Source organism: Amphiura filiformis, chromosome 12, assembly GCF_039555335.1.
Source record: "Amphiura filiformis chromosome 12, Afil_fr2py, whole genome shotgun sequence".
In the NCBI taxonomy this organism is placed as follows: domain Eukaryota; kingdom Metazoa; phylum Echinodermata; class Ophiuroidea; order Amphilepidida; family Amphiuridae; genus Amphiura; species Amphiura filiformis.
In genome coordinates, this window is record NC_092639.1 from 25771741 (window position 1) to 25786694 (window position 14954).

The 14954-nt window shown below is 34.7% G+C and overlaps 2 protein-coding genes across 2 annotated transcripts in view; one reads left to right on the top strand and one right to left on the bottom strand.

Annotated features, from left to right (window-relative positions):
* LOC140165982 (uncharacterized) overlaps positions 1-14954 on the bottom strand; it is a 73337-nt gene that overhangs the window by 3979 nt on the left and 54404 nt on the right. The window lies entirely within an intron of this gene.
* LOC140165345 (uncharacterized) overlaps positions 10947-14954 on the top strand; it is a 49124-nt gene continuing 45116 nt past the window's right edge. Inside the window, exon 1 of the mRNA XM_072188675.1 lies at positions 10947-11280. Within this exon, the coding sequence (XP_072044776.1) occupies positions 11160-11280 (121 nt within the window). The 5' untranslated portion in view covers positions 10947-11159. The remainder of the gene's footprint in view (positions 11281-14954) is intronic.

Here is a 14954-nt window from a genome sequence, read left to right on the forward strand (position 1 = left end):
CATTCCAGTTCCCTTAAGGACACAGGGCTCATACCGTACACCTATGGAGACTGCGTGCATCTGTGGGTGTGTACGTGGGTATTGGTGGTAAGGGTGGGCTTGGGCCTCTTAATGTGAGCGGTGTGGTTGGGTAAGTGTTCACGTATGTATGTTGGTTTGCGCGTCTAGATTCTTGTGGGGTTAATTGAATAGTTGAAAAACAAATGAGGCGGTATATAAAATGTATACTTTGTGGCATTCCAAATAGTAATAAGACAGAATAAGTCGTACATTTGCTTTACATTAGTGGTATTGCAGAAAGTGGTAAGACAGCATTACTCGCATATTTGCTTACATTACTGGTATTCCAGAAAGTGGTAAGACAGCATTACTCGCGCATTTGCTTTTTAGTGGTATTGCAGAAAGTGGTAAGACAGCATTTCTTGCGCATTTGTTTTACATTAGTGGTATTCCTGAAAGTGGTAAGACAGCATTACTCGCGCATTTGCTTTACATTAGTGGTCTTCCAGAAAGTGGTAAGACAGCACTACTCGCGCATTAGCTTTACATAAGTGGTAGTGGTAAGACAGCATTTCTCGTACATTTGCTTTAGCCTTTACATTAGTGGTATTCCCGAAAGTGGTAAGACAGCATTACTCGCACATTTGCTTTACATATTAGTGGTGTTCCAGAAAGTGGTAAGACAGCACTACTCGCGCATTAGCTTTACATAAGTGGTAGTGGTAAGACAGCATTTCTCGTACATTTGCTTTAGCCTTTACATTAGTGGTATTCCCGAAAGTGGTAAGACAGCATTTCTTGCGCATTTGTTTTACATTTTTGGTATTCCAGAAAGTGGTAAGACAGCATTACTCGCACATTTGCGTTACATTAGTGGTATTTCAGAAAGTGGTAAGACAGCATTACTCGCGCATTTTCTTTACATTAGTGGTATTCCAGAAAGTGGTAAGACAACATTACTCGCACATTTGCGTTACATTAGTGGTATTCTAGAAAGTGGTAAGACAGCATTACTCGCGCATTTTCTTTACATTAGTGGTATTTCAGAAATTGGTAAGACAACATTACTCGCACATTTGCTTTACATTAGTGGTATTCCAGAAAGTGGTAAGACAGCATTACTCGCGCATTTGCTTTACATTCGTGGTATTCCAGAAAGTGGTAAGACAGCATTACTCGCACATTTGCTTTACATTAGTGGTATTCCAGAAAGTGGTTAGACAGCATTACTCGCACATTTGTTTTACATTAGTTGTATTTCAGAAAGTGGTAAGACAGCATTACTCGCGCATTTGCTTTACAATAGTGGTATTCCAGAAAGTGGTAAGACAGCATTACTCGCACATTTGCTTTACATTAGTGGTATTTCAGAAAGTGATAAGACAACATTACTCGCACATTTGCTTTACATTCGTGGTATTCCAGAAAGTGGTAAGACAGCATTACTCGCACATTTGCTTTACATTAGTGGTATTCCAGAAAGTGGTAAGACAGCATTACTCGCACATTTGTTTTACATTAGTTGTATTTCAGAAAGTGGTAAGACAGCATTACTCGCACATTTGCTTTACATTAGTGGTATTTCAGAAAGTGATAAGACAGCATTACTCGCACATTTGCTTTACATTAGTGGTATTCCAGAAAGTGGTAAGACAGCATTACTTGTGTATTTGTTTTACATTAGTGGTATTCCAGAAAGTGGTTAGACAGCATTACTTGCGCATTAGCTTTACATTTGTGGTATTCCAGAAAGTGGTTAGACAGCATTACTCACGCATTTGCTTTACATTAGTGGTATTCCAGAAAGTGGTTAAGACAGCATTACTCGCGCATTTGCTGTACATTAGTGGTATTCCTGAAAGTGGTAAGACAGCATTACTTGCGCATTTGCTTTACATTAGTGGTATTCCAGAAAGTGGTAAGACAGCATTACTCGCACATTTGCTTTACATTAGTGGTATTCCAGAAAGTGGTAAGACAGCATTACTTGCGCATTTGCTTTACATTTGTGGTATTCCAGAAAGTGGTAAGACAGCATTACTCGCGCATTTGCTTTACATTAGTGGTATTCCAGAAAGTGGTAAGACAGCATTATTCGCACATTTATTTTACATTAGTGGTATTCCAGAAAGTGGTAAGATAGCATTACTCGTACATTTGCTGTACATTAGTGGTATTCCTGAAAGTGGTAAGACAGCATTACTTGCGCATTTGCTTTACAATAGTGGTATTCCAGAAAGTGGTAAGACAGCATTACTCGTACATTTGCTTTACATTAGTGGTATTCCAGAAAGTGGTGAGACAGCATTACTCGCGCATTTGCTTTACATTAGTGGTATTCCAGAAAGTGGTAAGACAGCATTGCTCGCGCATTTGCTTTACAATAGTGGTATTCAGAAAGTGGTAAGACAGCATTACTCGTACATTTGGTTTACATTTGTGGTATTCCAGAAAGTGGTAAGACAGCATTACTCGTACATTTGGTTTACATTTGTGGTATTCCAGAAAGTGGTGAGACAGCATTACTCACGCATTTGCTTTACATTAGTGGCATTCCAGAAAGTGGTGAGACAGCATTGCTCGCGCATTTGCTTTACAATAGTGGTATTCAGAAAGTGGTGAGACAGCATTACTCGCGCATTTGCTTTACATTAGTGGTAATCCAGAAAGTGGTAAGACAACATTGCTCGCACATTTGCTTTACATTAGTGGAATTCCAGAAATTGGTAAGACAGCATGTCTTGCTTGCAATTGCTTTACATTAGTGGTAATCCAGAAAGTGGTAAGACAGCATTACTCGCGCATTTGCTTTACAATAGTGGTATTCCAGAAAGTGGTAAGACAGCATTACTCGCGCATTTGCTTTACATTAGTGGTATTCCAGAAAGTGGTAAGACAGCATTACTCGCACATTTGCTTTACATTAGTGGTATTCCAGAAAGTGGTAAGACAGCATTACTCGCGCATTTGCTTTACAATAGTGGTATTTCAGAAAGTGGTAAGACAGCATTACTCGCGCATTTGCTTTACATTAGTGGTATTCCAGAAAGTGGTAAGACAGCATTACTCGCGCATTTGCTTTACATTAGTGGTATTCCAGAAAGTGGTAAGACAGCATTACTCGCGCATTTGCTTTACAATAGTGGTATTCCAGAAAGTGGTAAGACAGCATTACTCGTACATTTGGTTTACATTTGTGGTATTCCAGAAAGTGGTAAGACAGCATTACTCGTACATTTGGTTTACATTTGTGGTATTCCAGAAAGTGGTGAGACAGCATTACTCACGCATTTGCTTTACATTAGTGGCATTCCAGAAAGTGGTGAGACAGCATTGCTCGCGCATTTGCTTTACAATAGTGGTATTCCAGAAAGTGGTGAGACAGCATTACTCGCGCATTTGCTTTACATTAGTGGTAATCCAGAAAGTGGTAAGACAACATTGCTCGCACATTTGCTTTACATTAGTGGAATTCCCGAAATTGGTAAGACAGCATGTCTTGCTTGCAATTGCTTTACATTAGTGGTAATCCAGAAAGTGGTAAGACAGCATTACTCGCGCATTTGCTTTACAATAGTGGTATTCCAGAAAGTGGTAAGACAGCATTACTCGCGCATTTGCTTTACATTAGTGGTATTCCAGAAAGTGGTAAGACAGCATTACTCGCACATTTGCTTTACATTAGTGGTATTCCAGAAAGTGGTAAGACAGCATTACTCGCGCATTTGCTTTACAATAGTGGTATTTCAGAAAGTGGTAAGACAGCATTACTCGCGCATTTGCTTTACATTAGTGGTATTCCAGAAAGTGGTAAGACAGCATTACTCGTACATTTGCTTTACAATAGTGGTATTTCAGAAAGTGGTAAGACAGCATTACTCGTACATTTGCTTTACATTAGTGGTATTCCAGAAAGTGGTAAGACAGCATTACTCGCGCATTTGCTTTACATTAGTGGTATTCCAGAAAGTGGTAAGACAGCATTACTCGCACATTTGCTTTACAATAGTGGTATTCCAGAAAGTGGTAAGACAGCATTACTCGCGCATTTGCTTTACAATAGTGGTATTTCAGAAAGTGGTAAGACAGCATTACTCGCACATTTGTTTTACATTTGTGGCATTCTAGAAATTGGTAAGACAGCATTACTCGCACATTTGCTTTACATTAGTGGAATTCCCGAAATTGGTAAGACAGCATGTCTTGCTTGCAATTGCTTTACATTAGTGATATTCCAGAAATTGGTAAGACAGCATTACTCGCGCATTTGCTTTACATTAGTGGTATTCTAGAAAGTGGTAAGACAGCATTACTCGCGCATTTGCTTTACATTAGTGGTATTCCAGAAAGTGCTAAGACAGCATTACTCGCACATTTTCTGTACATTCCAGAAAGTGGTAAGACGTCAGTACTCGCGTGTTTGTTTTACAATTTAATAGTGTTTTTTCAGAAAATGGTACCACTATATTATTCGCGCGTTTGCTTCTACATAACGTTTTTGCAGAGTTTCTGCTTTCCTAATCAGACGCACATATGAATAAATTTTATTTTTATTGACATAACACAAAAATAGCATTGGTTGGTCAATTAATTTCATTATAAGGTGTTAAAATCTCAAGAAGTGTCCAAGTTCAAAGTTACGCAAAATCTCTATCCGGAGAGTCAAACACTTTGGGCGTGATTTTTTTCTCAGTTTTGAAAGATGAATTCTATATTCCGGTACTAAGTCAGACCAATATCAACCCCTATCTCATTGCAGCTGCTTCTTCCTTTATCCACATATCAATTAAAATCTATGGTAAGGGAAAATCATGTTGATTGCATTACAGGCAGATGCCTTAATCAAATCATTCGGATCACATGAAACTAATACAATAGTATATACGTTACGTGAGCGTGTATAAGGTATCGATGCACGTACCCCCAATTTTCAATGGTTTTCTACAGTTTTTCAAATCGGAATGATTTTGATTAAAATTGTAATATGGTTAATATCCGGAGAGTTATATCAGAGCACTGTATAGTGCTGCCCTTTCCAAGTAAAAGTGCAATATCTGCAAATGTATTACAACATGTATACTGCCTTTTAGCTTGACGCGTGTGCCTACAAAGTGAATTTTCAAGCAAACAACAGCATAGCAGGTAAATATTGTGAATAAGTTTGTTGCGGTGCTGCCAAATTAAAGTTAAAAAAGTACCATCAAGAGCGATCTCAAGAGCCTCTGAACCAATATTGGGCTTGTTTGTACTCATTTTAAAGCATTTTTCATGCTGATTCCAAATATGGTCATGAAAATGTACAAGTCTGAAATTTTTAAATTAAAAAAAAATGAATATTGTCGTCTGCTGTCGACACCCGCGTGCATGGATCATGGAGAGAGTGAAAGGAACTTCATGATCCACATGTGGTCTTATCCTCCACCTCCCTTCTACACTGTTAAAAATGCATGTAATATTACCAAGTGAAATCGTAACTTTACAGTAAGTTTGGTGTCAAAAAACAGCCGACAGGATTAATTAAACAAACCGAACGTTTTTTGCAGTGATATATGCGGTATAATTACAATTTAAATGTAAAAAAAAATATGTCGGTAAAAATACCATCGTATTTGAGAATAGATCGTGATTCTACGTTGACCGTAGTATATCTCTCGTAATAATAAGTGCTTCTATTTGTAATTTTACAGAGATTTTCATGTTAGGATAAAGAAGATACTATTTATACTATTTTTGGGCGGTAATTTTACGAAGAATACCGTAACTGTTAAAAATGCATGTAATATTACTAAGTGAAATCGTAACTTTACAGTAAGTTTGGTGTCAAAAAACAGCCGACAGGATTAATTAAACAAACCGAACGTTTTTTTGGCAGTGATATATGCGGTATAATCATAATTTAAATGTAAAACAAAGTAAAAAAAAATGTGTGGGTAAAAATACCATCGTATTTGAGAATAGATCGTGATTTTACGTTGACCGTAGTATATTTCTCGTAATAATAAGTGCTTCTATTTGTAATTTTACAGAGATTTTCATGTTAGGATAAAGAAGATACTATAATTTTTTGGGCGGTAATTTTACGAAGAATACCGTAACTTTTAAAAATGCCCGGTAAAAATGCCTGTAATTTTACTATTACTGAAATCGTAAATTTATAGTAAGTTTGGTGTCAAACAACAGCCGACAGGATTAATTAAACAAGCCGAACGTTTTTTGTTTTTTTTGTTTTGTTTTTTTGCAGTGATATATGCGGTATAATTACAATTTAAATGTAAAACAAAGTAAAAAAAAATATGTCGGTAAAATTACCATCGTATTTGAGAATAGATCGTGATTTTACGTTGACCGTAGTGTATCTCTCGTAATAATAAGTGCTTCTGTTTGTAATTTTACAGAAATTTTCATGTTACGATAAAGAAGATACTATTTATACTATTTTTGGGCGATAATTTTACGAAGAATACCGTAACTGTTTAAAATGCATGTAATTTTACTAAGTGAAATCGTAACTTTACAGTAAGTTTGGTGTCAAAAAACAGCCGACAGGATTAATTAAACAAACCGAACGTTTTGTTTTGCAGTGATATATGCGGTATAATTATAATTTAAATGTAAAACAAAGTAAAAAAAATATGTCGGTAAAAATACCATCGTATTTGAGAATAGATCAGGATTTTACGTTGACCGTAGTATATCTCTCGTAATAATAAGTGCTTCTATTTGTAATTTTACAGAGATTTTCATGTTAGGATAAAGAAGATACTATACTATTTTTGGGCGGTAATTTTACGAAGAATACCGTAACTGTTAAAAATGCCCGGTAAAAATGCATGTAATTTTACTATTACTGAAATCGTAACTTTATAGTAAGTTTGGTGTCAAACAACAGCCGACAGGATTAATTAAACAAGCCGAACGTGTTTTTTTTTGCAGTGATATATGCGGTATAATTACAATTTAAATGTAAAACAAAGTAAAAAAAAAATGTCGGTAAAATTACCATCGTATTTGAGAATAGATCGTGATTTTACGTTGACCGTAGTGTATCTCTCGTAATAATAAGTGCTTCTGTTTGTAACTTTACAGAAATTTTCATGTTACGATAAAGAAGATACTATTTATACTATTTTGGGCGGTAATTTTACGAAGAATACCGTAACTGTTAAAAATGCATGTAATTTTATTAAGTGAAATCGTAACTTTATAGTAAGTTTGGTGTCAAACAACAGCCGACAGGGTTAATTAAACAAACCGAACGGGTTTTTTTGATGCGGTATAATTACAATTTAAATGTAAAATAAAGTAAAATAAAATTCTGTCGGTAAAAATACCATCGTATTTGAGAATAGATCGTGATTTTACGTTGACCGTAGTATATCTCTCGTAATAATAAGTGCTTCTGTTTGTAATTTTACGAAGATTTTCATGTTAAGTTGGACCAACCTTAATATGGCGGTCGGAATGCCGACATGTGACATGAAATAAAGACTATAATAGCCCAGTAGATAAACTAATAATAGTAATAATAATTATTATAAATTAAAAAAATAATAATAATAAATAATAAAAACAATACTAATAGGCCTATTAAATGATAACAATAATAATAACACTAATTAATAATAATAATATTAATAATAATAATAATACTAATACTACTACTACTACTACTACTACTACTACTACTAATAATAATAATAATAATAATAATAATAATAACAATGACAATGCTTAGTAGCCCTAAAAATAATAATAATAATATAACCCTAATAAATGTAATAAATAGAATTAATATTTATAGCATAATAATGTTATCAATATTTACAGTAAATTTGATCAATATCCCTCAAAAGATGCACTTTAGCAGGTTTAGTTATAAAAATATTGCTTATATTAACTTAAAATACTTCATCAAATATAGAAACCCCGTTAGCTCAGTCGGTAGAGCATCAGACTAATGACATAGAGGTCCCCGGTTCGATTCCCGGTAGGTACCCTAAGGTAAGTGACAAGTATTTAACAGTCCCAAACACCGTTATTTAACAGTCCCAAAAACGCCTACCGTTATTTAACAGTCCCAAACACCGTTATTTAACAGTCTCAAAAACACCTACCGTTATTTAACAGTCCCAAACACCGTTATTTAACAGTCCCAAACACCGTTATTTAACAGTCTGAAAAACACCTCGTACCGTTATTTAACAGTCCCAAACACCGTTATTTAACAGTCCCAAAAACCGTTTTCTTACTGCTTTGTTTTTTTAACAAGGTTTTACTGTAAATTAACAGTAACCCTGTGGTTATTGTATTTTATTGCCAACTGTTATTTAACGGTTCGGGACGGGTTTTTTTCTTACAGTTTTATTAGCCGCCTGTAAAAATACCGTTGTTCAGTAGTTTTATTTTTCACAGTTTTACTGTAAATTAACAGTTATTCAGTATTTTTATATAATTTACACCCCATCGTGATTTAACAGCGAATCGTATTGTGAATCCCAGCTGCCAGCGATAAACGCTGTTTTTTTACGGTTTTATTAGCCGCCTGTAAAAATACAGTTTTTCAGTAGTTTTATTTTTCACAGGGTTTTACTGTAAATTAACAGTTATTCGGTATTTTTGTATGTTTACACCCCATCGTGATTTAACAGCGGGACATATTTTGAATCCCAGCTGCCAGCGATAAACGCTGTTTTTTTACATTTTTTATTTTAACAGTGTACTTAGGCCCTATACTCCAACTAAAAGTTGAGATTTGTATACAGTCAAAAATCTAGAACTATAGTAATCTTTGTTTTTATTATTTATACCCTGTCTTGCGGATTCAGTCTGCAACGACGGACAGAAATTGCATAACGCGCAAATTCAATATCCGATTCAATTAACTAAAATCAACTGAGCTTTTTTCATTGATATCTTTTGAACCACGTTCAAAAGAATTGCCGCTAGAATCACGTAATACCCCTTTAACAAAGCAGGTAGGCCATACTTCGTTTATTCTTGGGAGAGCAGAGTAGAATACAGCCTATAGAGCTGTTAATCAGTAAATGTGTGCAATATACTGATGCCAAGATGGTACAGGTTTTAATTTGATTGACCCAGTTCCAGGGGCGTAGCCAGCTTTCTTGGTCAGGGGGGGCAAAATAAAATTTTGGGGGCACAGACGAAAAAAATTGCAGTTGCATCATACAATACATAGACACTGTATGTCTTCGAGCTTCCCGAAAAGGGCCTTATTGGGATGATGTGCGCGCGTAGGGCGAAAAAAATGGTATTTTACACTATTTTCGGCCATTATCCGGCTAAAAAAGGGCTTTATTGTTACAATGTGCGCGCGTAGCGCGGAAAAATTTGTATTTTACACTATTTTGGCCCTGAATTTTGCTAGAAAAGGGGCTCCTTGCCCTTTTTCTTTTCCTCTGCCCTCCTGATTTTCTCTTTCATTTTTTTTTTTTTTGGCACTTTTTCTTTCATTTTTTTGTCAGGGGTGGCACTCTGCCCCCCCTGCCCCCCGCTGGCTACGCTACTGCCCAGTTCTCAAAAATCAAAGACGTTTAGAACTGTTAGAGCAACGTCTATGTAACATGTAAGCCTATACACCAAATTAGCCTATTGTTAAGACTTCATTTAGAGAATATACAGTTTTATTCCGTAAGATGTATATGATTAATCCGTCTTGATCATGATGGGATAACTCTATGGAGACTTACATGGATGTAATACCTAGAGCCATATGTGTGTTTTCGTATGGATGGTGTGTTATTTACTCTTATAATCTATAATAAATTACTGAGTTTGGCGAATTGATAAGGCTAAAAACTTTTACAGTTTACATTATTTTTGAAAACGGACTTTTGCGAGGTGAGGTGCAAGGTTGTCCGCACCCCAATAAAACATCAAATTTTGTTTTTGTTTACGTTAAATGGTGTCAAATTAAGTTAAAGCACCTGACCAGAACATTTATAAAATATATATATATATATAATATCAGTACCGCAAAAGACGGTGACCGCGAAAGACGGACCGCGAAAGACGGGTGACCGCTAGTAATACTAAATATTTTGAGAAAATAACAATAACGTAAGCGAACGTATCTTTAATACTTGAGACAAATAGCCTTCACAATCACCTTAAGAAACCTATGTGACTCAGATCCGATACGTCATGTCATATACGACTTCAGATATCCCCTTATGACTTTCATTTGTGTCTGTTAATATTTTGATTTCGCGATCACTTAAATTTCGTTCCACTTTGAAATATTCCGTGAATTGGTCATCTGGACGATCGTAAAAAGCATCAAAATTCAGATTTTGGTACCTTTGTCATTTGCCATAGATGTGCTAACATATAGCCTGCTAGTGGTTCAGCTGAAAGATAAGGCATTTGCGTGAATCTGTAATTTATATACTGACAGTATAAAAATTTAGATATACATATGTATTTGAATGGGCTTCAACTTCGTCAATACTGCTGTTTTCTTCGTTTTTTGCCAAATTGTTCATTTCAAAAATACCAAATGACAATTAGAAAGACTTATCCTTCACTTTTAAGCAATTTATGAACAATTTTAATTTGTTTACACTTTCGCTGGGATCACTGAATGGGTCTTAAACATCATATTCCAGTGGCGTGTGTGAATAACCATATTGTGACATGACTTACTGCGTGATTTAAATCACAAAAATTATCTACCGCTGAAGAGGCTCTCTGGTGTATTCGCGAATGAAAATTTTCGCGTTAGTAAAGTGCATTTCTGATAGTGTCTTACGCATACAGCATCCTCAGGTGTATTCGCGAATGAAAATTTTCGCGAAAGTAAAGTGCATTTGTGATAGTGCCTTACGCAGCATCCTCACTGAGAAGTGATGAGCGCCAGCAAGCGTTCCCGCTTAAATTGTTCAATTAGCAATCTCAGGAGAGATATGCTATAGCCATAGATATGTTGTTTCATTATGGTGTTCGATTATAGGGCTTCGCTGAATAATAGATGATATATACTCCAGAGTGATATAATGTGAGAGACACTTATATAGTCATATTACATACAGGAATAATGATATGATGCGATTTCGTGGTTTGAAACTATTTTATTTTATGCAAAATAAGCTCAAATATTGGAAGAAAAAAGTGACTATTGGCGAGAGAGAATCGACTAAAATATGGCAACTGATGGTGGTGAGGAGGCCGGTGGAACTACGGTTGAGATGAATGGGGAGTACGCGGGGACCGCCCCGTGCTATGAACCACTTATAACTCGACAGCCTATATCTCACACGGAAGGTACGTTTTAAAATTGACATTTTCGTTTAAAGTTACAAAAAAGATATAATTTAATTATGTGAAAGACTATAAACCAATATGACACTTGCTCGAGATATTATTACCGTTTTAATTAATTTTGAAACTAAAACTGTCTTGAAAATGAAAATTACTTTTCACGCATTTTGCACAGAATATTTCAAACTTTAATTTTGGATTTAAGGTAATTATTGTAAGTGTTAGACTGAATAATTAATGCAATTTGCAAAGTACTCTTTTCGCTAATTCTGCATGGTTAAGCTTACAAGAAATGCAATCCTACTGTGCGGAAGCTAAATTAAAACAAATGTATGTACAGCAAAATTTATCATCAACAAAATACAAAATTAAAATAATTGAGTAAAATATATTCCAGCAAATTGTTCATCATACGAATATGGATCCAAGGAGCTGACATGCTTAATTCAATTGAGAATATACTTAATTACGATATAAGGTACTTTATCATATTTCTCTAGTGACATTGGCCTTTTAATATGACTTGCAGAACTAAGTACAGAAGACATTTATTGGATTTTTGCACAGAAGTGCGCAACGCAGGGTTGATTTAACTTTTCATAACAAGATGATGCAAAAAAGTATCGCAAAATACCATCAAATGAGCTCACCTTCGTAAATTGTTAGGGATAATTTTTCAATCTCGTCGACTTTGTGGATTAATCATAACAAAACCTCAGATTGAAATCGAGAAGATTAAACATTCAACCACATTTTCCTCTAGACTGTTTATAGGATTGAACGAGAATCCGTTATTAACACAAATGTATCTGATATATTCATTCTTGTAGCGAATTGGATGGTGAAGTAAAGGGCATTCTTTGGGAAATACCTGCACAGTTAATTAAACCACGTCCTTTGGAATTTCACGAGATTCTTTGATGTTTTGAAATTCTTTTATAGTCATATATTTTGTAATAAATGGCATACAATATACAATCCAATTGAAAAAGCTAAAGGTATTAAATATATCTAAGTATTTTTGCGTTTATTGTCGGTAAAATCACTCGAATGATGTACACTGTTAGAACACTGGGAAAAAAACCTGTTGGGTAAAACATTTTACCCAACATTGGGTAAATTTTACCCAACTTTGGGTTATTTTCAGTAATTTACCCAATGTTGGGGAAAATATTCCCGGGAAAATTTTACCCAACATTGGGTAAAAGACTTACCCTACCCATGATGGATGTTCATAATGGCACCCAGCGGTTGGGAAAAAAGGCAATTTTCTACAAAGTCTCAACATTGGGTAAATTACTACAAATAACTCAATTTTTTGGTATTTTTGCGTTTATTGTCGGTAAAATCACTCGAATGATGTACACTGTAAATATCTGTTGGGTAAAACATTTTACCCAACATTGGGTAAATTTTACCCAACTATGGGTTATTTTCAGTAATTTACCCAATGTTGGGTAAAATTTTCCCGGGAAAATTTTACCCAACATTGGGTAAATTTTACCCAACTTTTGGTTATTTTCAGTAATTTACCCAATGTTGGGTAAAAATTTTTCCCGGGAAAATTTTACCCAACATTGGGTAAAAGACTTACCCAACCCATGATGGATGTTCATAACGGTACCCAGCGGTTGGGAAAAACGGTAATTTTCTACAAAGTCTCAACATTGGGTAAATTACTAAAAATAACCCAATTTTTGGGTGAAATGTTGGTCAATTTTGGTCCACCGATTTTTACCCAGTGTTCTAACAGTGTAAGCTCTGTGTAAAAATGCGGTCGTAAAGAATTCTTATTCTAAAGCTGAATTGAAACTATACATTGCTGACCGATAGCGATTGCTTTTTAGCTAATGAGCGCTTTTTAATGACCATACTACGGGGATATGCCGCAAATATTGGTCTCGTGTTCGGACCTCTGGAATATAATTAGCCCACTTTTATAAACCAATTTGTTTAAAAAAATGTAATTTTTCAATTTATTAGAATTAATATCCCAATCTCAATTTTACAAAAACCGGGAACAAACTTGTTATTTTTTAATGAAATGTTGTAATTTTTTGCATAATAAAATTCTGAGCCTCTGATATAAACATAAAACATTGGTCAAATTTTCTTGAAAAATTGGTATAAATAGGAGTTAATTTCTAGCTCGCTCGCATAGCCACTTCCTACTCAAACTAAAAACTTGAATACCCCTCGGATTTCAAGTTATTACCACATGACCGTATTGACGTACACAGTAGTTAATTTTTGAACGAATCTCCGAGCTTCAACCGACTTTATATTTTATAGTACAGTTAATTATGTAAAGAAGTACAATTGTAGCATGACCATGACATTTTGTCTTACAAATTTAGGAAAAAAAGAAGAGAGAAATCAATGGCACATTCTCATCGCAAAGAAAAGCATCTCTATACCAGAGTCAATAATTGCATCAATGCTTTTTCAGTCCTATGGCTTTTGAATAATTAAGGGCGACCATATGGAAAACTTGCGTGTTGTCTTAATTTTTGAACCTCTAGCTAGACCTAGACTATATGTGATGAATACTAAAGCTATTTTTGGTTCCTTGAAGTGAGTTTCTAGCTTAAAGGTGACGTGATTTCATTAGTGCTTGTCTTTGATGAGATGCCCTCGAAAAAGAAGATGCAAAGTGCAAAAAATTGTCTTATTTTTTATTAACCTCTAGAATAATAAGGCTGCTGGGCTCCTTAGAGTTGATCTGTTTGCTGCTTGTGTCATTATGCTTGCTATTTTGTTTTCTAATATTTCGTTTATAATCTTGAGACAAATTTAACACCAGAATTAACAACAGTTTTTTATCAAATGTCCATTTAGTGTCCGACCTTTAAACAACGTTGCTTCAGATTTTGAATTATCACATATGTGATGTGATCAAGCAAAATCAGTCAAATATTGATTTTGAGATATAGTTATACAAAGGAAATAATTTCTTCTCTTTTCTTTCCTAGATCCTATTGTTTTGGAAACCCTTCAACTGCTCATATCTTTGGGACCAATTTCAACGGGGTTTTCTGCAAAATGTAGCTTTGCATAATGCTTTATACATCATTTTCCTTAATCACTTATAAGTACACTGTTAAAAATATTTCCGTAAATTTACGGAATTTTCTGGCAACAAAATTTCCAGAATTTTTTTGTTTCCGTTAAATAACATTTTATTTCCATAATTATAAGATATTTTCTGTAATGTAACAGACACTTTACGTATATTTTACGAAAATTCTTTATGAATCACAGAAAATGTATGTATTTCTACGGAAAAAAATAAATACAGTGGAAAACGGAACTTCTGGAAATTTTGCTGCCAGAAAAATTTCAAAATTTCCGTAAAATAACGGAAATATTTCCGTCAACAAAAGTTATTGAAGCACATTTACTGTATTTAACAAAATGTTTAACACTGTAAGTATGGAATGTATGTTGGAAAATAAGAATATTTTAATCATAATCTTAGGTCAGTTGATATTTCTTTCATTGAAATGATTTTACACTAAAACAGTTTCCGTAAATTTACAGATTTCTGTTAGTTTACGGAAACTGTTTTACGGAAATTTTTTTCATGAATAAACACTGAACCAAATTAGTAATTTGCTCAAAGTTGAATCATGAAAGTAAAATGTTAATAGTGTAACTTGAATAGAGAAGATGGGCTT